Consider the following 26,896-nt stretch of genomic DNA (forward strand, 5'->3'; position numbering starts at 1 on the left):
AAACTTCATAATGCCAGCAGGAATTATGTGTATGACAATTAATGCTTATTTAAAATGTCATACTCATGACAGGCTTAGTCCACCCCTATAATAATATAAAATACATAAACATATACATAAATATACAGTAATAGCATATTTTGACATGCTTGGTTGATTCCATTTAGTTCATTTTGTCTTCCCCCTTAGACATAGCCAATAATGTCTGTGTAGATGTCCAGCCGGCTAAAAGCACAGCTGAGATTTTAGTCCAGTGTTGGTGGGCTAGCGTAATAGAATTGCCACCCAAGTGCCTCAAGCCTGGACATGCAAACAAAATGTTGATGTACTGTTATTAAACTTCTTAACACATTGTAGGTCTATTTTAAAGGTCTATTTTGCACGAAGAAATGTGTTTTATTACAATAATATATTGTTTAGCATTATGGTAAATGGCATAAAATATACATTTGTGTGTGATTTGCTAATGTATTTATCTACTGAATAACAAAATCACTCATTTAGATGTTGGCAATCCATTTGGGTGATTAGAATTCTGTGTTTTAAAATCTCTTCATTTCTCTCTGACAGGCTGTTAAACAGGATGGCCGCTGAGGAGCGGCATCTGCCCTCCAGCTGTGGCTCATACATAAAGACAGAGCCATCCAGTCCATCCTCTTTGGTGGACACAGCCAGCCACCCGAGTCCAAGCGCGCATTCGGACGCCAGCGGTGGTTACGGTAGCGCCATCCACAGCCACTCCAACGGTCTCGACTCACCACCCATGTTCACACCGGCCGGGCCTCTGGGCGCGGCGGGCAGTGGCTGCCGTAAGCGCTATGACGACTGCCCTAGCACTCTACTTGACGACTCAGGCCCCATCAAATGCGAGTACATGCTCAACTCCATCCCCAAGCGCCTCTGCTTAGTTTGCGGAGACATCGCCTCAGGCTATCACTATGGAGTGGCCTCCTGTGAAGCCTGCAAGGCCTTCTTCAAAAGGACCATACAAGGTACTGATGCTTACATATGGAGTTGTTTTTTTTAAGATCAGATGATGTGTTGCAGCTCCATATGGCAGTAAATACTTGTGCTGAGAGCAGTATGTGTTTATCTCTAATGTGTGTGTGATTAACACAGACAATATTTTGAGCATATTTCTCTCTACAGAGAATTTTACTTCTTTAATAAATGTCAGGTAAAATTTACCTACATAATGTGGTTTCGAATGAACACAAAAACTGTCACACTATAACAATGAAGCTCCTGACTTAATTTTACACTAATGCTTATAGTTTGTTAATATAATTTATAAATTTTTTTGTGCACAAAAGAGCAAAATGGAAGAAAAACTCAGAAAGAGACTGGACCTGTGAGGTGATAATGTCAGACATTGGTCTTATTAAAATGTCACACAGCGCTCAGTGTCTGCATCAATTGCTGGTTTGGGTCAAACTTCTACATAGTCTTCGTCACTATCTAGTGTAAACGGGGAATTATGATGAAACAACTGACAGTGCAACTGACTCTAGACTTTATTCATAAACAGGTTTTCTGTTGTTTTTTTTTTTCTCAGAACTGGGAAACATGTTGAAATGATTGCCTGTGGTAATACACTGCTTATGTGGTAGATATAGAGTAGGTCGGAATTCTTAAATTAAAATAATCAGCCAATAGATTTTTTGAATGCTGTCATGGATTCAATTTAATGATGTACAGCCAGTGGGTGACATCATCATTGTGATCAATTCATTTTCTTGTCTAAAAGGCGTATATTATTACACTGACACATGAGCACATGAACACTGGCCTGACATGAATATAAATCAAAGATGGAACATATTTTCATGTCAACTGTCCTTTATTGATTTAAATATGCTAAAGACACAAAGTGTAGACAAGTCCCAGTGCATTTATTAGACAAGCATTTGCTAATCTATTTAATTAACATTTTAACAGCTTTAACTGGATAAGTCTTAGTCTTTTTCATTTTTGTACATCAGAATTATTATTTTTTGCTTATCTCTATGCTTTGCTTCTGTGCTCTGGTACTGTGGCATAGTATGAGGCTACCTTTAGCACAATATTGAATTGAAACAGGCAGAACAGTCTGTATGTTCTAAGCTAGATATTAATAGATGAGTGTATGAGTGAATATAAAAGAGAAAAGAGAAAATTAGAATTTAATGTAAATCAGTAATTGAAGCCTGATATCATTGCTCTGCCATCGTAAACCTTTACCTACATGTTAACATTCATCTAAATCTCAAGGATTGGGTGGCCTTATCGCGATAGAAGATATGGGATATACTTCAATTTACTAAATATCACTCTAGGCTGGTGGACAGTGTGTCCATGGACATTTGAAAAAGGGAAAAATGTAGCAGGTGTTTGAATACCGTTCTGTCAGGGTTGTTGATGTTGGCCCAGCAGTCCTATCAGATTTAAACAGTCTATGTACCTTTTTGCAGACAAACAATTGCTTTTGTCCAAACCCTTCTATTTACACTCACTTCCACCAGCAGTCTTCTCTATTGACAAAGGATAAGCATTCTCCCTCAAGTCACATATTTAGAAACAGGCTTTTTATCCCATGCTTAAACTAGCCAGAGATATACAAAAGCCATTACATGAAGAGACATGAACGACTCTTGAAAGAACAAGCCATTTCAAGTGAAGTGATGGCCTAAACAATTAAAAAGAGAAGAGCAACATGAAAGAAAAAAAGAAAATGTCAAAGACCTTTCTGCTTATTCCTTTCCTCTCTGTCAGGTTGAAATTTTTCTCTATGTCTCCCTCTCTTTCACTTCATTCTTTCTCTTGGAGGGCTGCCTGTAATGGACCTAATCTTGTGCCGTTTGTCCGAGCCACAGGAGTTTTGTCAATAACAATCAGCGTTCAGAAGGAGTAATTAAGGCCGAGGCTTTTCATTAGGCCAAAGGGAGGGGGCTGTCTCCGGGGAGGACTGCCGCAATTAGAAACGCAGGCACGCGTCGCTGGGTAATTTCAGCAAAGGGAAGGAAAGGGATGAAAAAAAAGAGAAGAAAAAACCTGCGGACTTTAAATTGAAGAGGTACACGGCTGGTCTCTTAAAAGAGCCGGAGAGAGGCGGGCTGATGGCATAATAAGCAGACATGGTCTCTGACTGAACATGGAAGATTTTTGGGGGGGAGAAAAGAAAGTAAAAAAAAACATAGAGCAACAAGGGCGACTGGGAAGATGAGTGACGAAGAGAATGGGCAGACAATAAGTCCTGAAAGGAAAAACAGGCTAAGTCATGTGAATTAGACGTGATTAATTAAGTAAATAATGAGGCTGACGAGGGTTGTAAGTGTGAGCCGGCGTCCCTTTAATGAGGACAAAGCAGGAGAGGTGGTGTTTAATTTGCCTTGTCATTTTAATCAATTCCATTCAGCCTTAACGCCAGTGCAAAATGGCTTTTTTACTGCCAAACAGTTAATACCTTCTCCACATTCACGAGTCTTATTGAAAAATGAGTTGTCACAGCTGTACACATTGCTTTTACCTCTTCACCACCAAGACAGTATTGTTTAAAGTGAATGACATAAAAGATCAAAATAAACCATGCCATTTTTTAAAATATTTATTCTGTATGTTTATAATGATAACAGACTCCAAGGACACTTTATGATAATACTTTGTTGGACCTTTTTTGCTCTAAAACAGTCCTAATTACCTGTTACAAGGTGTTGGAAAATTTCTGTTAAGATTTTAGTCTAAATTGACACACTTCCATTGCTGCAGATTTGTCAGCTACACATTCTTTCTGCAAATCTTCTATTTTACCACATAGCAAAATTTGTTGTAGTGGAGTCATATCTGGTGACTTGGGAGGCCATTACAGTACACTAAGCTTATTTCTATGTTCAGTAACCCATTTTGAAATGACTGGTGCTTTGTACATTTAAACTGTAGTTTTTGATTAGGTCTGTATGATTTTATGCATTGTGCTGCTGCTGTATGACCGGCTGCTGCCACATGACATTGTAGCCAAAGCAACACTAAAAAAACTTACTGGTCAGTATTTTATAAAAATCATTAAGCAGTTATAATTGCACAGCATTCTGTTTCAATTATTATAATTATTTATTATTGTCAGACTGAAAAAACAACCCTGTCCAAAAGGAACGCTCAACAGATTTTTTTTTCTTTTTATTTCCCTTGTTCTTCCTCTTTCCTGGCTACATTTAGCTTTCTTTTTCGGTTCAGTTCATCCCTACCCTTTACCTCCCTACAGACAAAGACCCCGCTGGCCTTACCTTTTCTCCACTGAGGTGGATGGCAAATTCATCTCCCGCCACCTATTCATCCACTGTAAAATCCCCTTTGAACCTGTATATAACGATGGATACATCAGTCAAAGCCAAGCCCCAAATTATTGTCAGGTCTGATCACCATCCAGCCAGGACCACTGCCATCTTGAACCTTTAATCACCCCGAACACCGCATGTGCACTACCAAACACACATCTCCTACTGAGCACCATTGCTCACTTACTTTGAACACACAATAACATGAAACCCAAAGCATATCAACTGGCGTGCTCTTTTCCTTACCATGTAATAGAGCGTGAAAGTAAGTCTGTAAAAGTCAGTTTATATTTTGATGAAAAATACCTGCCATTTTACTGTAATTTACTTACTCGCCCTGAGTCTGCCCCACACCATGATCTGGCACTGGTCCTGAAAAGCCATAAAAGAAATTGAGACAGATAAAAATCGAGAAGATAAAACTTTTTGCTTTAAACATTTTCCCACTCATTATTTTTTATGTTTAATAAAATAACATTTGATATGAAAACAGGTCAACAGAAAAAGCTGGATATTTAAACAGCTGTAGTAACTTTAAGCTTAAATGACCAGCAATACACAAGTCCCTAAATCACATTACCACAGATGCTATTTCTGCTTTTGTGGAAACCATCAAATCAGTTATTAAGCTCTGTTACTTTTGTGATTGTGCATACATGATACATGGTATGCATGGCTGATGGATTTCCATGTGTTAATGTTGCTGGCACAGATGGTGCAGTAGGTATCCATTTGCCTCCATGCCTGGGAGCTAGTCAAGGATCCTAAGGGACTCACAGACTTTCCTGTGCTGCTGGTAAAATATGTCAGTCAGATAGCCAGGATAGCAATATTTTTCAACTGAATTACAAAAGTATTTTAAAATAGTGAACAGATTAAATGCAATAACAATTTCAGTCTTTTGCTAAAAAAGGAAACTAAACATTAAAACTTAAACTTAAAACCCAAATCAAAATGTGATACAATTGTGTTAGATCTACAATCTTGAAACATAATCACAAAATATTCTTTATAACAACAAGGTTCTAGTTGACATTATTGCCAAAGTTGTCCCTATACATACCATGGTGCATGTAACAGAATATACTATAACAAAATACACCACTTAAAATAAGACATCAATAAAAAGACAGAATAACACAGATTTCTAATTGTCTGATTTGCCTATTTAAATGTAATATAGACAATTTCTAATAACTAACATGCTACCCCTTTAAAATCTTTTCAGAGCGCAGTATATGCCATTTTATGGTCCCCCTGGAGGTGACAGGGTTAAGGGCTTTGTCCAAGGGCCCAACAGTGGCTGTATTTTGGAGTTATTTGAACCCTTAACCTTACGATTGATAGCATAGAGCCCAAACCACTGAGCTACTTTTGCCCTGGTATACACTGCCTTCCCTAAATTGTGTCTGAAGACAATTTGTTGCATTGGCCTTACGTTATGTTGCTGACTTGCTGCAGGGTCTATTATGTAATTTTACACTTATTAACATTTCCTTTTGTAGGTAAATTTTCCTTTTCCTCATCAAAAACCACATGGGGTGCTTCCAGATTAAGGTTTATTGTGTAGTAGATCCTTCCTATCCAAAAACAACATCGGAAATGTATTTAATCATGGCGGTTATTTTTCATATTAACAAAATGGAAAACAGGAAGATGAGCAATTAGACTTTATCACATTAACATCTTTATTTACTCCAAAGCAAAATTCCTATCAGTGAAATTTGCATACTGATTTGTATAACCCAGATAAGAGGTGGAAATTCTAATTATTTAATATATCTAGGGACACTCCACTTGATCTGTGCAATAATGTTAACATAATTGCCTGAGTTGAGACTAGGAAACGAAAGTACAGAGAGATACTATTCCTGTTTGTAAAAATCAGAGCCACAACCAGACAGAGCCAAATAAATTAAACTTTAATGTCCCTAATGTGGCAATATTTGATGAATATTACCACTTGTTACCATATACATATACACTAATGGTAACATGAATAGTCCTCTTGCCAAAGGTGTATATAAAATTAAGCACCTAGCCATGCGGTCTGTCTTTACAAACATTTGTGTATGAATGGGTTGTTCTAAAAAGCTCAAGAGTGTGATAGGATAATAGGATGACTCTGTCCTAGATATTCCACAATCAAATGTGAGGGTATTACTGAAGTGGAAGCGTTTAGGAACCACAGTGACTCATCCACAGTGGCAGACCACATAGGCTTATATGGTTGGGTGGTGTGGAAACACTTGATTGGCCTGCAGAGAGCCTTGAACTCAACCCTATCAACCACCTCATATATACAGTGTATCACAAAAGTGAGTACACCCCTCACATTTCTGCAAATATTTCATTATATCTTTTCATGGGACAACACTGTAGAACTAAAACTTGGATATAACTTAGAGTAGTCAGTGTACAACTTGTATAGCAGTGTAGATTTACTGTCTTCTGAAAATAACTCAACACACAGCCATTAATGTCTAAATGGCTGGCAACATAAGTGAGTACACCCCACAGTGAACATGTCCAAATTGTGCCCAAAGTGTCAATATTTTGTGTGACCACCATTATTATCCAGCACTGCCTTAACCCTCCTGGGCATGGAATTCACCAGAGCTGCACAGGTTGCTACTGGAATCCTCTTCCACTCCTCCATGATGACATCACGGAGCTGGTGGATGTTAGACACCTTGAACTCCTCCACCTTCCACTTGAGGATGCGCCACAGGTGCTCAATTGGGTTTAGTCCATCACCTCTACCTTCAGCTTCCTCAGCAAGGCAGTTGTCATCTTGGAGGTTGTGTTTGGGGTCGTTATCCTGTTGGAAAACTGCCATGAGGCCCAGTTTTCGAAGGGAGGGGATCATGCTCTGTTTCAGAATGTCACAGTACATGTTGGAATTCATGTTTCCCTCAATGAACTGCAGCTCCCCAGTGCCAGCAACACTCATGCAGCCCAAGACCATGATGCTACCACCACCATGCTTGACTGTAGGCAAGATACAGTTGTCTTGGTACTTCTCACCAGGGCGCCGCCACACATGCTGGACACCATCTGAGCCAAACAAGTTTATCTTGGTCTCGTCAGACCACAGGGCATTCCAGTAATCCATGTTCTTGGACTGCTTGTTTTCAGCAAACTGTTTGCGGGCTTTCTTGTGCGTCAGCTTCCTTCTGGGATGACGACCATGCAGACCGAGTTGATGCAGTGTGCGGCGTATGGTCTGAGCACTGACAGGCTGACCTCCCACGTCTTCAACCTCTGCAGCAATGCTGGCAGCACTCATGTGTCTATTTTTTAAAGCCAACCTCTGGATATGACGCCGAACACGTGGACTCAACTTCTTTGGTCGACCCTGGCGAAGCCTGTTCCGAGTGGAACCTGTCCTGGAAAACCGCTGTATGACCTTGGCCACCATGCTGTAGCTCAGTTTCAGGGTGTTAGCAATCTTCTTATAGCCCAGGCCATCTTTGTGGAGTGCAACAATTCTATTTCTCACATCCTCAGAGAGTTCTTTTCCATGAGGTGCCATGTTGAATATCCAAATTTAACAGCCCTGCTCCCCATTTACACCTGGGACCTTGACACATGACACCAGGGAGGGACAACGACACATTTGGGCACAATTTGGACATGTTCACTGTGGGGTGTACTCACTTATGTTGCAGCTATTTAGACATTAATGGCTGTGTGTTGAGTTATTTTCAGAAGACAGTAAATCTACACTGCTATACAAGCTGTACACTGACTACTCTAAGTTATATCCAAGTTTCATGTCTATAGTGTCATCCCATGAAAAGATATAATGAAATATTTGCAGAAATGTGAGGGGTGTACTCACTTTTGTGATACACTGTATATATATATATATATATATATATATATATATATATATATATATATATATATATATATATATATATATATATGTGTGTCTGTGTCTAGTTTGTGTGTGTGTCTGTGCGTAATTGCATTGTACATCAATTACCATGAGAAAAAGACATAAAAAATAATGTTATTATTTAATCTCATATAAGGCCTTATAGGTTAAGCTATGTCCATGCAGGAGCTGCTCAGAACTGTAGAGGTGCTTTCTCATCATTCTGCATTTATAGTGAACTGTCATTTTGCATTCAGAGTTCCCTCATGCCATTACCCATACACATCCTAATTGAAATGCCTCCATACAGTTAAATGTAGGTACATGGACACAAGTAGAATGGGATCGTATATCAAGCACTCTGGCTATTGTTAGTCCTACAATACAGCAGGAACAGCTCTTTTATTGTGTACCAATGAAATTCCTATTCATTTGTATCAAGTGCTGAAGTGCTTGACTTGAATAATGTATCAGTGCCATGGACACACTGTATGTAAATAGCACGCGCAGCAGGAGGAGAGGATTCCGATTATTTAATGTAAAGAGTATAGAGTAGTGGTTAAGGCCTCTGTCCAGCTGCTGGAGGGTGCATGGATTTGAAGAATACAAAAATATAATGAGAATAATTTATAGATGTAGAGTAGCTGTCTAAGCAGAAGTCTACACAAGTCTCCTGCTTCTTTAGCTTCTCTTATGTCCAAAATCAATCTGCTCAAAAGAAATACATACCATCCAGTGATTTGTGAAAGATAAATAATGTGAGAATTATAAATAATAAATGATTTAAACAGATGCATTTATTGATATAAAGTATAAATAAATATAGCCCAAAGCAATGGAGCAACATCTTCCTGAAGAACAGTTTTTGCATTAATTGCAGTGTGAATGTACCTTACAGGTTCCTTTTTCATATTCTTATGATCTTCATTTTTAAGAGGCTTGTGTCTAAATGAAGTCTATGTCTAACTAAAGACTTTGTTTTTAAAATAAAATGATAAAAATGATCTTTACTTCTGCACAGGTAACATAGAGTACAGCTGTCCAGCCACCAACGAGTGTGAGATCACAAAGCGAAGACGCAAGTCCTGTCAAGCCTGCCGCTTCATGAAGTGTCTAAAAGTGGGCATGCTTAAGGAAGGTAAGAAGCTTCTTCTGATGTATTCAAAATGCAGGTAAAGCTGGCCTAAATCAACTTTACTTTTCTTATATTTGATTGTTTTTGCATGACACTAAACAGAAAAAAAACTATAAAAACTTTTAATGAGTGGAAGTGAAATCTGATAAGGATCCAATTTCTATTAAACAGGTCCTGCACAGGTCCATGTTCTAATGTACCTATATATATAGGACCTGTGTAGGACCTATTTAATATGTCCACCAGTATTTCAGCACCTCATGCCAACAGGATAAGCAGTGTATCATATGAATTGTGTTGTAACATACTGTATGTATGTATTGGAATTAAGTAATCCTCAATAATAGAGATGCTATTTTTGTAGCTGTTTTGCCATTGTATGAAGCTTAAGCTCATTTGGCAGCTACATCAACTCTCTGTTGACAAAGTCTTATTGTCATTTAATTAAATTTTCACTTATTAATACCACATGCCAGCCTTAAAAGTAATCAGCCAGGGTGAAAGTTTTTGTTTTGTTTGTTATAGACACTGAACATCAAAGCACTGCTGAAAATACTGGTCTGATGCTGGTGTAAAAAATATGGCTGGCTGTTTTGCCACTGGGTTGATGCCAGGCCAGACAAGAGTTTAAGGGCCCCGTTGGCATGGTCCAGCTGTCCGCCCCTATGTCTTAGCCACAAAGCAGTAAATAATGCGCCTGTTGGGCAAAGAGACATAAATATGCTGAATAGGTCGATCCCTGCATCTGACTAATAGAAGTGTAACAGTATTCCGACTGAAAGGGCTTCGGCACAGTCCCTGAGCACACAATCCAGCAGCTCTCAGCTCTCACCGGTATATTGATCTGCTAAATGTTTTCCGAACATCTCAGCTCTCTTCCTGTGGATGCTTTTTTAAAGCTGTGCCAACTGGGAATTCAGTGACAATTAAACATGCTGGTCATGGATTTTTTTCTATTTTGGACAGGTTACTCTTTCTTTTTTCCAGTTCAGCTCTTCAGAGGGCCCATGCTAGAGCTTTGCTAGACCAGCAGCATGTCATTTTTAGAAGTAGTATTTGGAGTTTTAAATAAAGCACCAAAATAGGAAAAAATAAGAAAAAAATTTGATTTAACATTTACCACGACTAAACATTTATACCGGCATTATCAGTTCATAAAACTTAAAACAACTTTAATAGTTTCCAATCCTAAAAAAAACCAAAAAAATCAAGTAGTGTTTTTATTAGAAATAGCTAATGGTGATTACAGTAAAAACCTAAACTCCACATTTAACAGCAAGTGAATTAATCAATCAAATCAAAGTCAATCTAATATATAAATATGGTATATATTTTCAATATGTAACACAAAACTGTCATCTGGTGCCACTCAGGGGAACTGCCAGGATTTTGGGCCCCTTGAAAGGATATCATATTGAGCCCCACCACCCCAGGCCATGGCATTGTGCAGACAGGCATGCACATTTGCACATACAGTGGAATTCATTTTTTGATGGGAGACTGATGCTGTCTATCAGACAAGTGTTAAAGGCCATCTCACAGTTTAATGTCATTTAATTGGTAAAATTCTTAAATTATTTTCCCTTGCTTTTCTCACTCCTGTCTTAGTTGTATTTCTTTAGGTAAGTGGTAACCAGATTTTTCTTTAAAATGAGACATGATTCTCCACTTCTTACTTGCAGTTCACAGCTAGCAAGTACCGTTGGCACCAGGTTTTAGGGTTCGCCGCACCATTTCATGTAAATAGAAGGATGATGGGGCAATACAAAGGAGACTCTGGATGTTTATTTTTGCTAAACAATTAAAGAAAAGAGAAAGATTGGTTTTACATAAAACATTTCATAATCATAGTTTAATAAAAAATATATATATAGGGTTCCTTGTTCGTCACAGGCCCTTAGAATTGTCTTAACTTTCCCCTCCATAAGGCGCCCCTGGTGCCACTTATGTGCTATGTACTGCCAATGCAATGCTGCATGTATGCATACACTCAGAACCAGTGAATAGAATATATGTTGTGGTGTGTAGTACACCCAATCCATCCATTTAGTGTCTCTAAATGGCTCTTCCTCAAAGCAGCAAAGAGCAATCCATATGGAGCTAAGTGAGGTAACGGAATCTCTCAACTGCATGTTAAGATAGGGGAGAGAGAGCGAGAAAAAGAGAATGAGGGAGTAATCGCATTACTAGCTGATGAAAATTTAATGGAAATATATTATATAGAGGAATAAGAGACTAGAAAATAGGAAGAGATGGCCATAAATGAATCACCAGTGTCAGAACAAAAATGAAGCTTAGCTTAAACAAGAGCAAGTTGACTTGCCATAGTCATGTACTGTACACTGTAACAGTGGTGTAAAGAACAGAAAGCATGCTGAGAGTAAATCATAAAAATATATATATATATTTCCCAGTATGAGGGGTCACAATATGATACATTATCAAATGTTATGAGTAGTCAATTTGGCCCCGTCTTTCACAATTTGAAGAAAATGAACAGCATAAATGAGTGATTATATTCTGAACTGTGTTTACATGATGCCATAACAGTGCTTGTGGCATGGTGAGGTCCTGTATATCTGTAAATATACATTAAGTTGCTAGCTGTTTGAAACTGCTACAGTCAAAGTAATACAGGGCATTTTGTTATTCCAGTTTACTCAGTTAATGTCACAGACCTTATTTGTAAGCTCATAGGGCGAATTGCACAGAGCTGTCACTGAATTAAGCCAGTGTAATTAATGCATACTCGTAAAACAAAGACTGTATTTTACCTTTAAAATGTATTGAATCATGGGGCAAAAACAATACTTATCATGTTATAAAATATTCGTTTAAGTAAACCCCACAAATTCTTAATTTTAATGTTGTTCCTAATTGACAATAGTTAAATAAAGTTAGGTCTTTTAATAAAATAAATAATGTGTGTATATTAAACAATGTGTGAACAATAATACGATCATGTAAGACTAATTTATGATGTGTTATTTCTCTATAATGTAGTCTGTAGACTTAAGTGTTTAAATATGTCACACATTACCACATGAAGTCATGAAGCTTTTTAAGTGGATGATTTATACAACAAGATGTGCCAAAGAACACCATCCCACAGACAACACAGATCACCTTTCTAATTTTCATCTAGTTCCTCATTGTGGTTGCAGACACCTACACCCTTCTTCAATGTGACTTTACTTTGGTAGTGTCCTCAGCGCACTCCTTATTAGTAATAAATCGCTAACTTGTATTACTTCACACATGAAGCTCTTAAGCCTCATGTCAGTGTTACCCCCAGCCCCTGTGTGCTCACACTCTCACCTTCACCTACAATTTCCAAACACTATCAAAATAAGTAAATACATTTTGCAAATGAAGACGTGAAAGGCATCTTAGTCTGCATTTGGTATCTCTCCTCAATGCAAGGTCGGGCGTCTGTCTTCCTGACTATGCTACGTGAGCGCGAAATCAATCAGGCATTTCAAGGAGACAAGAACAAAACAGAGAGCCACGTCCATCTCTCTCAAACTCTGACTGTCTCCGGGTAACTGGTGCTCAGCTCAGGAGAAGACTTGCCTACAGTCATATTCAAGATGGGTTTACACTCAAACTAGGTTAGAAGAGGAAAGGTCATGCAGTAAACCGACATTAACTTTTCAGATTTTAAATTTACAGTATGCAGATGGTGCAGTGTAGATCAGGAACTTTTAATTCTACCTAATTGTTTCTAAACTTTCTTAGCAGGGTTCCTCAGTCCGTTTCTACTGTTGAATCATCTACCTTGACTTTGATTAAAAAAAAAAAAAAATCAAGTTTGCCAGAAAATAAATTCTAATATTTTTGTATCACATTATTTATTTCTTAGTAGCTAGTAACATATTTTTTGTTTTGATTTTGCATGGTCAGACATGCACTAGCTGATATATGCAACGAAAGTTGGCTGGCAGCTCTTGAGATATTGCTTTATTTCCCCCCATCTATAAAAGAGGAAGTGATCAGTATGGGTACTCAAGTGTCAGAGACTACAGTTTTGATCAGTGGAACAGGGTCAAAGCCGAGAAGATAATATTGAGAGATTACACTGATGTAATCCAGACTGTTATGTCTATGTAGTGGGCCTCTTCTGTGCAGGGGGATAGCAAATTAAGATAGAAAACATTGGTTCTTACGTGAATTGGATTTACTTATACAAGTGAATAAATTAAAATTATGCCAAACGTAAATAAAAAGTTAAATACACAAGTTGCTAAAGGTTCCCTACCTTATTAATCTATTTATTGTCATTTTAACTGTATGCAAATACTCAGTCAAATGAAATAGCATTTCTCCAGGATCATGGTGGATCAAAATGAAAAGATAAGCTTCAAATTACATTTAAAATATCTATAATATAAACTTTTAATTGTGCTTATCATTACTTGAAATGTCTATTATGCTTACTGTGAGTCACTTAGTTAGCTGACTTTACATTAGGACCAGTTTGGAGCAGTAACAAAATGTACAATCGTACTGTAAACCCTCAGCCACTCCTTCTTCCTTAAAGAGAGGTGGCTGGGTTTCTGGACTGTCTGGCAGCCAGTTCCCCTGAAGTTGGCTGAATCCTCTGTCTGACAGGTGACAGGATTACAACAGACGATCACACATGTTTTCCACCAGAGAGCTTTGCGAGGAGAAGCCAGGGCGGCCCACTTCTTCATGTGGCCTCAAACACTGTATATCATGTCCGCTGGGAGACAGACACATGAATGACTGCCCAGCCACAAATCAAAGCAGCTCTGCATGACTCACATAACACAACATGCATGCACTGAAAAGACAACGCTTAGCCACTCCTGAATTTGAGAAACATTAGCAGCAATACGCACAGAGAGGCAAATTAACTATTTGGTGGGGTGGCTACTGTACAAGAGGAGCAAGTTCCTGATCTGTGCATGATCTTTAGGTCTGCAAAACCATTGGGTGCCACATTTGTCAATATTGGCTTGTAAGAATGAATTTTCTGTTTGCATAGTTCACTTGGGTTCTAAATACTTTTGCTCTGTGTGGTTTAGTATTGTCCTTGATCAAACAGCTTGTTCAACCCAGAAGTAGCTTGAAACGCAGAATTAATTGGAATTAGCTTATATCTCTTGTTTTGCTTGAGTTTTTGCAGATAAGTACTGCAGGGATAAGAGAGTCATTTGAAACAGAACTATTTTTGGGCTTGGTTTAAATGCCTTCAAACATCAGCACTACTTCAAGAACAATTCACCTACAGTTTAGTGAAATGCCATAGTAGTGCCACGAATACAGGGAGATGTGAAGAACTTGCTTTGGTCTGCTTCTCTAAGGCTTGGTTGTGGTCAGAGAACCTCAGTCTGTGCGTTATCTCTATTTCCTTCTCATTACCACTTGTAAGGATGTCTGCCATGACATATTTGCAGGCACGAGGAGCTGCCAGGCAAGAGCCCTGTGAAATAGTGCTGACGAGGGGGTTAGAGGCGGCAACCATGAAAGGCAGCGTTTGCTGTGGCCCTGGGACACGCTCTCTGCTTTTCCCAGCTAAAAACAAGTCCGCCTAAGCTCCCTTTGGCACTGCCAACCATCCCAGCCATGCTGACACTTTCCCCTTTCCCAAAGGACAGGCACCCAGAACAGGTGAGAGAACCAAAAATAAGGGTCTGCGCCAGCCCTCCCTGACCCTCTCAGCCCGGCCCACACAAAGTGAGTGGGGACAGGCTCTTTGTTGGGGCCATGCTTCGAGGAGGATTATTATTGTTTTTGAAAAGAAAGAAGAGCCGTGGGTCAGCTGGCCCTTGTGTGGCCCCAAAGCATGTTTATAATCCTCATGCAAATGCCAGCCACTCTGGCCCTAAGCCCTCTCTCTTCACCAGTTCCCCTCTTGCTTTGAAGAGCTGACATCCAAGAGCCAATTGCTATCTGCTCTGGACCAGCAGCAATGGTCAGAGCATAAAATCACCTATTTGCATGGTTATTGATTAAGCTCAGGGCTGATATGACTCTCTTATCCCAGTGAAGTAAAGCTGGATAAAATTTTGGTAGTTTATTGTAGCAGCATATAGTGAAAATTCTTAATTTTGTCATCATTGCCATTAGGTTCCAATTTGTACTTCATTTAGGTTATGGTAACTACTGGAAATTAGCTGAAGTTACATAATGACATTATTTAACTCATTGCTTCCTTTTAAATAATGACTGTTCTAAATTAATACTAAAAACACAGACTTCCCCATTCCACAATGTTTTTTGCTTGTATTTAGTTACCTGTGTGGCATCCATACTTCTTGCTGTACCACCAACTGATATAAATTCCATTTAATAACTGCAAAATAGTTTTTACACACTGCATCTACATTTGTGGCATTAAGCAGATGCTTTTATCCAAAGCAACTTACAATTGTAGCCAAATACAATTTGTGCAATTGAGGGTTAAGGGTCTTGCTCAGGGGCCTAACAGTGGCAACTTAACGCTGGTCGGGCTTGAACCAGCAACCTTTTGATTACTACTCCAGTACCTTAACCAGTGAGCTATCAATCCTAGACTGCATAATTCTAAGTCTGGAAGAATTGCAGCGTCTTTTAACGAAAATATGCAGTAATATCATGTATTATGAAATTATAAGATGAGCTACAACAAGAACTCTCTCTGTATATAAATCTCTCTATGTATAGAGCTTTTGTACTTTGTTGAAGTATAGAGATACTCCTTGTAATGTCTTTTTACAGAACTATATCAAAGACTGAATTCTAAACATAAAATACATAAAAGAAATATTAGATGAGACGTAACAACCTCAATGTAACAGCAGACGTAACAGCAGCAATGAGTAAGAGATAAGCTCCAATTGACTGAATTAGGGTGCGGGGGGAGGGGGGTCGGTAAACAGCCTTATACATACATTATCTGGAGATATTATCAAGCCCACTCTGCACAGTATCAATTAATTTACACACATCTTTTGATAACAATATTTATCAGAGATACAGTATGTCTGGCAAACCAGCCATCTGTCTATACAGTTTTCACTGTATTAAATTTTCAATTTATTGGCTCACTTGGTTTGTGATTTTTAGTTGGTTTTACTATTTATGTGAAGTTCAGCAGTATACGTTGTTGCAAAGCAGCTTTTTAAATATCCAAAGTTGCTTGAGCATGAAAACTTACTTAACACTTAAGGAATAAGTCTTACAGAGAATTACATTAGGTTTTTACACAAGCCGACATGAGCACTTTTCTGGTAAAAAGCCAATAAACAAGTAGATAAAAGTGCATGAGTCAAATGGGTTAAAAAAAACATTATTATGTATTAAAACTTCATTTAAAATTAATACAAATAAAAAGTTATAAATCGCAATAAATGAAAAATAAATAAATAACAGCTCTTCAATGTTGTCTTCCATGACAATCATATTTTATGGCACTTTTTGTGTACTGTTGACTGTATCAACTAACTTCTTAGTGTTTATTTTATGATTCTTTGTAAACATGGTCTGTTATTTTACAGTAATAAATTCATGTTAAGTAGTAAATACCACATTTTAGAATTCTGCACTTGTTCTTTTTAATGACATTTAAATTGAATTGAATAGTCAAGTGTCCTTATGCATTTACATTCCATCACTTCCATCACATCAAAGCAGTACCTGTGAGATCGTGATAGTCCTATGATAAGCCACTAATTTTCCATTAGATCTCTCTCTCTCTCTTTCTCCCTCCCTCTCTCTTTCTCGCTCTCTTTCTCTCTCACCCTGACCCTCTTTGAATGTACATAGACTGGCTAGTGCCAAGCTTTAATTCCTGTCAGCATCTGTTAATTATGGCCGGCACTGTTCTAATTAAAACAGGCACCCATGTACTGCGGAATCTTCACACTGCCTTTGCCATGGCCAACACTAACATGTGACACGTAGAGTAACATTGGATGATTCAGTACAATGGATTTATACGTGAGAGATTCAGGGGAACAGGAAAAACTCAAAGCATGTGATACATGTGACAATCAAAGTCCATATAAAGTAAAATTCTTTTAGTTAAGTTTCTTTTTCTTTTACACAGGGCAGGGCGTTACATTTAAATGCAGGTTGTTTTTAAGACTTTGGAATTGTTATTTAATGTGGATATATGTAATGTGCCCAGTATTACATATAACATTTGTCAGGGAGAGTGTAATTATTTGTTATTTGTATTTCATAATTTATTTCATAATTTCTGCTTCAGTGAGTATCCTCATGATTATTGGTAGTGCAATGAAAGTTACATTTAGAAGAAATGAGATTTTCAGTGCGATTTAGCAATCAAACGATCCCAGTGTTTGCTATGGAGGGAGGGACCACAGGGACAGTGAGTAATTAGGTTAGTGGGTTGTCGGTGTCAGGAAATTGAAAGACAATTCTAATCAGATTTCTGTTTCTAGGGATTCAAATAATTTATATAAGCAGCAGAAATCTCCTCATTCATCTGATTACACGATGATGCTGTTTGTTTGTGCTGTTCTTTGTTGTTGTTTTTTTTGTAATTGAGAATGATTATTTTCTTTTATTCCTAATATTATCAGACCATGATAAAAATGTGTATAGTTATGATTGTACAATTGCTATGCAGAGAAAGTGTTTTTGATCTTGTAATTCTCTTGATATTTCACACTGTTCTGGATAAGCAAAAAAGACATTCACAGAGTTTAATTTTAAATAGTTCACCTTATTGTATGTACCAAGCTGCACATTTAAAGTGCTGTCATAGTAGTTAGATGGACCCTCTTTCCTTATCTTATCCCTTTTCCAGCGTGTCTTTAGCATCATTTCGGTAGGAACACTCAAACCTGATTTCTAGCTCTGTGCTTATCATGTAATTAAATTCTTTACTGAGGGCTCCCTTATTTGATACCTTAGAATTTTAAGCAGACAGACAAAAAACAGGCTTTCATCTCATCAGGGTCACTAAAGGTTAAATAAAACTTAAACTACAAAAAAGTAAACTTAATACTAAAAATAAAGATCTGTCAGGGGCTTGCATGGTGCAGTGGAAAATTGTGCTAGCCCACTAACACTGGGATCCTCAAGTAGTTCTATTTGGTGCTTAACCGCTACAGACAGGATTGACAATGTATGTGGTGGGGGGGGGGACCCTGACAAGGATAATGCAGTGGTGTAGCATAAAAATTAAATTAAAATAAAGATCAGCTATGTAGGGTTTCTTGCAACATTTTAATGTCTTTTTTTTTTTGTACTTTGGTGTAGGAAAAGCTACCTGTCCTAAAAGTGAGTTTGTTACACAGTGAGCATTCATACATTTTATTTTAAAAAATCAGATACAGAATACCTCTATGTTTTACTAACTAAATTTGAAATATATTTTAATTAAAAACTAAAATATTATATAAACCTCAATGGAAAAAAGCAGGGTCTCGGTTATCATTTATGCAGTAGAATAATACTTTGCTTTTCAGGAGTGGCATTTTGCCTCGATCCAAAATTATTTCTAGGGCTCCTTCCTTTAACTAAGACCTCTGGAAGAGTCTAGACAATGCTCATGCTATTTTAGTTTTGTTGTAAAGTGCTGCATTTGTTGTGTAGAGCTTAATTTTGTAGATTTTAGCACTTAGCTTCACATTTCGTCAGAAAATAATAACTTCATTCATTTTCTGAAGCAAAATTACATTTTTAATATACACACATTACATGAACAATAGTGATACTAGAGGTTATCAATTTGCATTGTGTGGAATATAAAAATGTATTAACATTCTTATCAAATAATTGACTAATAAATAACAGATGTTGTGATGAGCATTTTGGCATTTACTGCACACATTAGTGCTGAATTGAGCATGCTAGGATAGCAGGAGAAATACACTGATAAGCTTCTACACTCATACACTCATCCCGCTAGAGTTAGTTAAATCGAACCAGGCTGATTTATTGGCCCCTGTGTGTGTCGATGTGTTTCGGCGTGTGTGTTCCCAGTCTGTTACAATGCAGCATAACAATGTGTATGACTGCCTATGCATGGATGTATATGCATCAGCTGCTTGCGTTGTATGTATATGAAATAAGTGTCTCGGCTCCATTGTTAGCATTCTGAGCAGCTCTGCAGAAAAGCTCAATAATTAGAAGGCCAGTCTCTGAGATCATTGACCTTAGTTTAAATATTCATGTGTTTGTTGTGCAGTGGACAGTTGAGCAGAAGCAGCAGACTGCTCTCACATATGGAGCATTGCCACTCCAGTGACACTCCACCACAACAACCAACCTCTGCAGGATATCTCTGTCTTTCATTCTGTCTTCTGCTCTTTTTTTCTTACTTTTTTGTACATGCAGGTCACTGTGTTTGCATTCCTGCTTTCTTTGTTTTTCTTGGTTTTATATATCTGTTAAGGAGATGAAATTATTTATTTACACTCTGATACTGTTACCACAAAGGATTTTAAGTGTGTGTGTGTGTACATTTAGCTGAAAAGTACACATGATCCATTCATTGTATCTCATAAAAGTTCTAAAAAAAAATCTAAATAATATTTTAAAACTGCAAGTATTGCTTTAAAGTTGTTTGTAAATCTATGTGCATGTAGAATGAGACCTGACTGACTAAAATCCCAAATAAATACTACTAATTTACATGGAAAACCTATGTGCATTTATTGGAAATTTTGTGTGTGCTTTACAAACAGTAATTGCACAAACACAATATAAGAAATAAAGAATATTTAAATGTGACATGAGCTGTGAATGAGCTCTTTGTTATTTGATATCCATAGTGAGTTCAAATCTTAATGAAAGCAGGCTGTCTCACTACCAGTACAGTAAATGCATAAGACCAAATCATAATGACAAAAATTGAATTTTAAAAATTCAGACCAAAATTCAATAGGACCAAAGTGGCACTGTGGCAGGGTGATTTTTTTTTCTTTCTTTTATCAATAGATGTGTATAAAAATGCAAATGGAAACTCTGATATAATAGGCATGCTCTGATAGTAAAATTATTTAGCCAGGCATCCAAATGTGTGAAGAAAATGCTACACAAAGAGTAGAGGATACAATAATAATATCAGTAAAATAAAATAATAATAATAATAAATTTTAAAGTATTATTGTTAAACTTGCAAATCTGACCATTATTCGGTACACGTAGCAGCAAAAGAGCACATTAGTTTGTAGGCCTATGTCATTTAATAATTATTTTTTCTAATATTATCTTTCTCACCACTAACTGCATCCATAGTGCAAAAAAGATTAAATTAGTACCTATAATTTATTAATGTACATTTGCAATTGGCACTCTTAAGATGTTTTTCTCACTTAGTCATGCTGCATTAGAAAATAAATACATTTGCATTGATCCCACAATGTAATTAGCACCTTTGCATTTATTTTGCCAACAGACAATGTGTGTTATTTTGCTCATTTGAAAAAAAAATAATGTGAGAGCCTGTACATTAGCTTGCTTATTTTTTGTGTTCTTTATCAAGTTTGCATGCATGTTTACATGTAGTGGAACCAAACAATATCAAAGCAGGTACAGAGTCTTGTGATTGTACTGTGTATGGAAGTTAATCTGTTGGTTTGTGCTCATTTAGGTGTTCGTCTGGATCGAGTGCGAGGAGGCAGGCAGAAGTATAAAAGAAGAATTGATACAGAGAACAGTGCTTACCTGGGCCTCACACTCCCACCTCCAGCTAAAAAACCATGTAAGCTTTGTCTTGCTTGTATTGTTAAAAGTTCTATACAAAAAGTTTCTCTTCTGTTTTGTGCTGTTGTCATGCTCTGTTCTCTTCTGTGTTCAGTCATATATTTTTTGTTTTTTTCTGTTTTGTTTTGTGTTATTCTCTTCTGTGTTATCTATTTTGTCTGATTATTGACTTTTATTGACTATTGATTTTACTGTAAATTAAAGAAACAAGTATGTGCAAAAAGTGTTTTACATCAGATGTGAAGTTTTAATGTCCAACAATGTGTGCAAAATGGCTAATTGTTACGAACTAAGTTAATAATAAAAGGTGAGAATCCACTATCTTTATATCAAAGTTAGAACAGAGCTTTACTTATTGGAAAACATTACGAATTTAGAAGATATTATTTTGTAATAAACATTGATTTAAACCATGTTAAATAATATTGTAATAGTTACTAAACACATATGATAAGAGTTAGAATATTCCTGCAATATGGCCACAGGTTTACAACTGAATGTCTTATATACATACTTACTTATACACAGTTTATTGGCACTGTTTAAATTCACATTTATGTGCTATGGTCCCGTCAAGGCAAGCTTGCAGGCAGATTTAAACCAAACATTGTTCTATATTCACATAGCTACTCAATCAATACTCAGGCTCTATCTGTCTGTGCTGCCTGGACTCGAAATGTACAGCCTGACAACAAATCTTAATTTAAATCTCAACCTGACTGGATTTAAAATAATGGCCTGTGTGAGTCCTACAAAATAATACCATCATTACAACAGTATATTATAATACTGAATTACTAATTATAGGTTTCTAATAATATTACACTTTTGCTGCTTGCATAAGTACTGAGTGACATGATGGCAGTGTAGTGTATAAAATTGTGGTTGTGATAATGTGTTTAAATGATGTAGAGATCTGTGCACACTGTATCATACGAGGTAGCAAAACATTTCTCGATTTTACTTTTACTGATCAGAGGTTAAATTGCCACTGAATCTAATCATGCTTGCCCTGTCCTTTTTTCTCTTTTTTACAGTGACAAAGATCGTGTCACACCTGCTAGTTGCAGAGCCAGAAAAGATCTATGCCATGCCAGATCCCACCATGCCCGAAAGTGACATCAAGGCACTAACCACGCTTTGTGATCTCGCCGACCGAGAGCTGGTCGTCATCATCGGCTGGGCCAAGCATATCCCGGGTAAGATTAACATTGTCTATTTGTCACTCGCATGTAGCTAGTTGCAATTACACCACTGCACTATATTAAACATATGAATGTGTGTGTGTTATATTACTATGAAAAGTATTCACTGCACAAAAAGGCGTTAAAGTTTGTGCATTTTATATATAATTCATTATTTAAAACAGTATGGTATTATGATATCCATATTGTGTCAAAAGAAATATTTAGCAAAGAAGTATATGCTTCACCTTTGTCAAACTGCCATGTAGAGGCAGTTCACCTAACTGTCTTAATGACTGACTCCCCACTATTGAGATTCACTAGTGTGAGGATCACAGTACAACAGTGAATTACTTTCTAGGGAACACAATTCACATAATCAGAAATTGCTAAATAGAACAATATTATAGTTTTTAGAGACTTTAAAAATAAAGAATGCATATTAAAAAATGGTTTATTTACATTTTTTGAACAAAACACCAACTTTTGTCTAAATTAGGCTTAAGCACACTTGCTCCTTATATGAATTAGAATAGTAAAAACTATAATTCTACTTTTTCAGCAGACATATCAATGACTGCCTTGACAATGAGAGTGTACAATTCTGTTCACCTGTAATAATAAAATAATAATAAACTCGAAATAGATCTAGAGACAAATAGTATGTTGCGACCATGTTCCCCTCCTAATATCTTTCCTCTCTGGCACAGAAAAATAACTTATACACAGACTTTGTTACAATATCGAAGAAAGATGGTAATCGCAAGCTGAGTAAAATGTTATCTAGTAAGGAGATTAAGGGAGCGTTGACCCCTATTCTGTCACACCCGCACACGGTGCATTGCTGTGTCAGTTTAGCTAGAAGCTTAGCCAGTAGCTAGATCAGTAATGACCCAATAACAGTCCCACCTTTCTTTATCCTGATACAGTATTATTGCTCTTATACATCATGTATTTTAATGGAAACACTACAGTAATGAAGGGGAAATTGCATTTAAACTGTTTGAAACTTTTAAATAATGGGTTTGCACATATTTTTATACAGCATATATTTTTTTTAACATTAAAATCTTTTTAGATATTTTATTATATAGCTTTTTTTTATCAAAGTCAGTGTCCATATGCCATGAACTGCTAAAACACAGCAACAAACACTAACTCCTAATATTTACAGTGAACCTGTGTGTAAATGTCATGGAGCTTTGGCTGTCAATATTTACTAATTGGATCTTAGCATATTGCACAAATCCCACCACTAAGTGAGCTACTTAGTAATGATCCACTAACCCAAACTCATAACCCTAAGACATTCAGTGTAAGCATCAGTATTCAGTATTAAACAATGTGACAGTATGCTTAAGTCTGCACCCTCAAGAGAATCAACCTCACACATTTAGGTCAGAGTCTAAATGCAAATAGTAATTTATCTTTATTTTTTTTCTTTTAATTTTAGGGTATTTATCTGTGTGCAGTACAGCAGATCTGTTCTAGCACTGTTTTATTGCTACACATGAGCCAGAGATGAGTAAAACCTAACAGTGAGCACTTTGGCTATCCTTCCCTCTGCAAGGCTAGTGATTACATTCTGATAGATTTTCAGCCCTTTGGTAATGGAATTAAAAAGATTAACAGTTCATTATGAAGTAGAGAACATTGATTAGAACATTGACAGATGGCAGATGACCAGAGTCCAAAGGTAACAATTTATATTTCAACAAAATTGGCACTTAACTTCCCCGATTGACTTTTCATTGCCATTTTTGTAAGGATAACATTAGTGGGTTATGAAAGTGGCAAATTGCTGTAGAGGGGTCTTTTTCTAGGTCTATTCTCAGTGTGAATGAGAGACAGGCTCAGACACAGTAGTGTTTATTTTCATGCAGTTCTTAGTGCACACAGTGTCATGCAACAGTTCAGGTATTACTACTGAGTGTAACCCTAGCAGTAGCTTTAAACTATTGTTCACATTTACAAATGAAAAGAACATGAGGTTTAATTGTTATTCTTTCAGCTTTTTCTGTGATTTATTTAGTTATACATTAGTTATATATAAATTATAGGCTATTGGTATCACCATTATTTACCAATATATACATTTAAACATTTTAAAGTAATTTGTTAGTGTAATTGCCAGGTATATTGTTTGTGCAATAAATATGTATGAATATATTTGTTTGGTCAGTTGAAATAATGAATCCGGTAATTGTTGTTGCCGTTATTATTATTAGTAGTAGTGGTAGTAGTGGAAGAAACATTGCTATTATTGCTGGAGTTATTTGTTAATACAACAACAATAATGTAAAATGTAACTACATTTTATCATTATTACTATTATTATTGCTGCTGTTATATTTAAAACATTGTAACTAATTTCTTATGGTAGTTACAAATGTCTGGGAAATATACAGTGTTATATATTTATTATATAGTACTAGTTGTTGCTTTTGGTCACCTTTGTTCTGTTTTCCAAATTGCCCTTATCTCATCACTGTTGGCTTTAATCAATTAATAATTAATCATGGAGTGGACCAGCTCATCACCTGCTGTCCTGGCAGTCCAAGTTAACTCTGTAAATAGTTTGAGTGACGTCTGGCATGGGCATGCTTCTTAAGGTCAGTGTGTGGGAAATGTTGACAGATGGCTTTTCTACTCCTGAGGTGCTAAAGACCTTTGACATACACAAGCTTGCTGCTTGTTCTCCTTCATCTCACATTTCATAGTGTCCAAGTGACAAGCATTACTGTACTTACAGCTTGACACACAATAAAACACAATCTGTTCATAACCTTTCAAATAAAACAATGGGGGGAAGAACTTTGAGATACCAATACCAAAATACCAGCAGGTTGATCTACTAAGATGCACATGCTGAAACTGTAAATGGTAATGCTGTTATTGCGATGGCATATCAGATTCACAAGTCACAGATTTTGGCTATTAGTGTAGAGTGAATATCATAGGTTGTTGGTTGGAATAAAGATTTACATTCTATATCTTATTCCACACAGTTGCTTCATCACATTAGACAGCTGTTAGTCACCTGCCTCCAAGCCCTAGATTTACAGTGCAGGATTTTTCCACTAGGGAATTGTGGGATGAAAGAGTCGGCAGAATTGTTTCCCACATGATCTCGCTACAGCCGCATGATAGCTATTCTTGTCTTGTGATGTCTCATATAAGTAACATCCATGAGAGATGTTTTATATGAATTTGGATCAAGTGGAAATCTAACACACCATGAACCCTTATTATATGGACCATCTTTATTATTATACTATTCCAAGTTTCCAGTTTGTCACACAGTGCATTGCTAAAAGACAAAATTAAATTTGAGCGGTTTACATGAGCAGTCTTTCTTACAAGGAGCTTGTTTCCTTGTAGTAAAATCAACTGACCAGAGACATTATAGGTATTGAAAGGGGAGGACCTAGTATATGAAAAATGACCTACTCTTGAAGCTCTCAGCTATCAAATCTTACCACACACCTCGTGGCACAAGATTACCCCTCTATAACACCCACCCTCACCCCCAAAGCTTGCTGTTTTCTCTTTGCCATTAAATTGTGAAATCTCCTTACTGTGTTGCCGGGGCTGATCCCTCTCAAGCTGTGTAATCTCCTTGTAATGGAGTGTGAATACTGCCGGCCGATAAATCAGCACCTCATCAGCGGCCTTTATTAAATATAGACACCAACAGACAGGCCTTAGTATATTCAATTTACCCACTGACGGAGGCTTTAGCAGCACAGATCAAGATGGATGGAGCAATCAGGTGTAGGCCTAGGCCTGATGCCTCACACATGAGATGCAGCATGCAGGGATGGAGATTTGGGAGGTGTGGGGGGCCAGGACCATGCAAGGGACATCTGCTGCTCTGGACAGGGTTACAAACAGAGAAAGGGCAAGATCTATTTTTGTTGTGTTAACCCTGTCCAAGCAGAGGTTCGTGTGTATGTGCGTGGTGTAAGTGTGGGTGGATGGTGGGGTGAGATTTTTTAAAATACTTGCATTTTGTCATGGTGGTGTTTTTTGTGATTTTTTTCCTTATGTTCTTGTAGCACCACTTTTTACAACCAGAAACAAAAATCTACACATTGCATTGAGGATTGTATCTTTGACCGACCCTTTTACTGAGAAGTCAATAAGACATGACTTCTCATTAACCAGTGAATCTGCTCAGCAGCAGAAATAAATGAAATGTAATTACATGACTGATTAAGGTACTCCGCGTCCTCGTCACAGAGCTAAACAGAGATATATTATGTAAAAAAAAATGTGGCTCTCTAGGGATGACTAAGTAGCAGTGCAGTCAGGTCGGAAGGTCAGAAAAAAGCAGATTTAGACAAGGGGATTACTGTATTTAACATTATGAGACTTTATATTATTCACACTTAGCTGGCTAAATGACCCATCCTATGCTGAATGGGCTTCTTATCATTTTAAAAGCACTGATACTGTAGATAGAGCTTAAAGCTTTCTGTTTTAATTAGGTTTATTCCAGTTAAAACAGGCCTGTATGTCAGGGTCAAATCTGTCTGACATTTCTAAATTCCATGCATTCATGAGGAACGTAAAATATTTTTTAGTATTTCTTATTAATAATTATAATAAATATTAATAATAAATAATAAATAAATTTTGTCAGATTAAAAAGTATGTTAGTCTGCATTACATAGATTTAGCAGGCTTAAAACTAATT

General features: G+C 37.0%; 1 protein-coding gene across 1 annotated transcript in view; it reads left to right on the plus strand.

The window, feature by feature from the left end:
• Positions 1-568: 568 nt before the first annotated feature.
• Positions 569-26,896, plus strand: part of esrrb (estrogen-related receptor beta) — a 35,562-nt gene continuing 9,234 nt past the window's right edge. The window contains exons 1-4 of the mRNA XM_063007409.1: positions 569-992; positions 9,215-9,331; positions 20,901-21,011; positions 22,051-22,212. Coding sequence (XP_062863479.1) covers positions 584-992; positions 9,215-9,331; positions 20,901-21,011; positions 22,051-22,212 — 799 coding nt within the window. The 5' untranslated portion in view covers positions 569-583. The remainder of the gene's footprint in view (positions 993-9,214; positions 9,332-20,900; positions 21,012-22,050; positions 22,213-26,896) is intronic.

The sequence above is a fragment of the Trichomycterus rosablanca genome, chromosome 13 (assembly GCF_030014385.1).
Source record: "Trichomycterus rosablanca isolate fTriRos1 chromosome 13, fTriRos1.hap1, whole genome shotgun sequence".
NCBI lineage: Eukaryota > Metazoa > Chordata > Actinopteri > Siluriformes > Trichomycteridae > Trichomycterus > Trichomycterus rosablanca.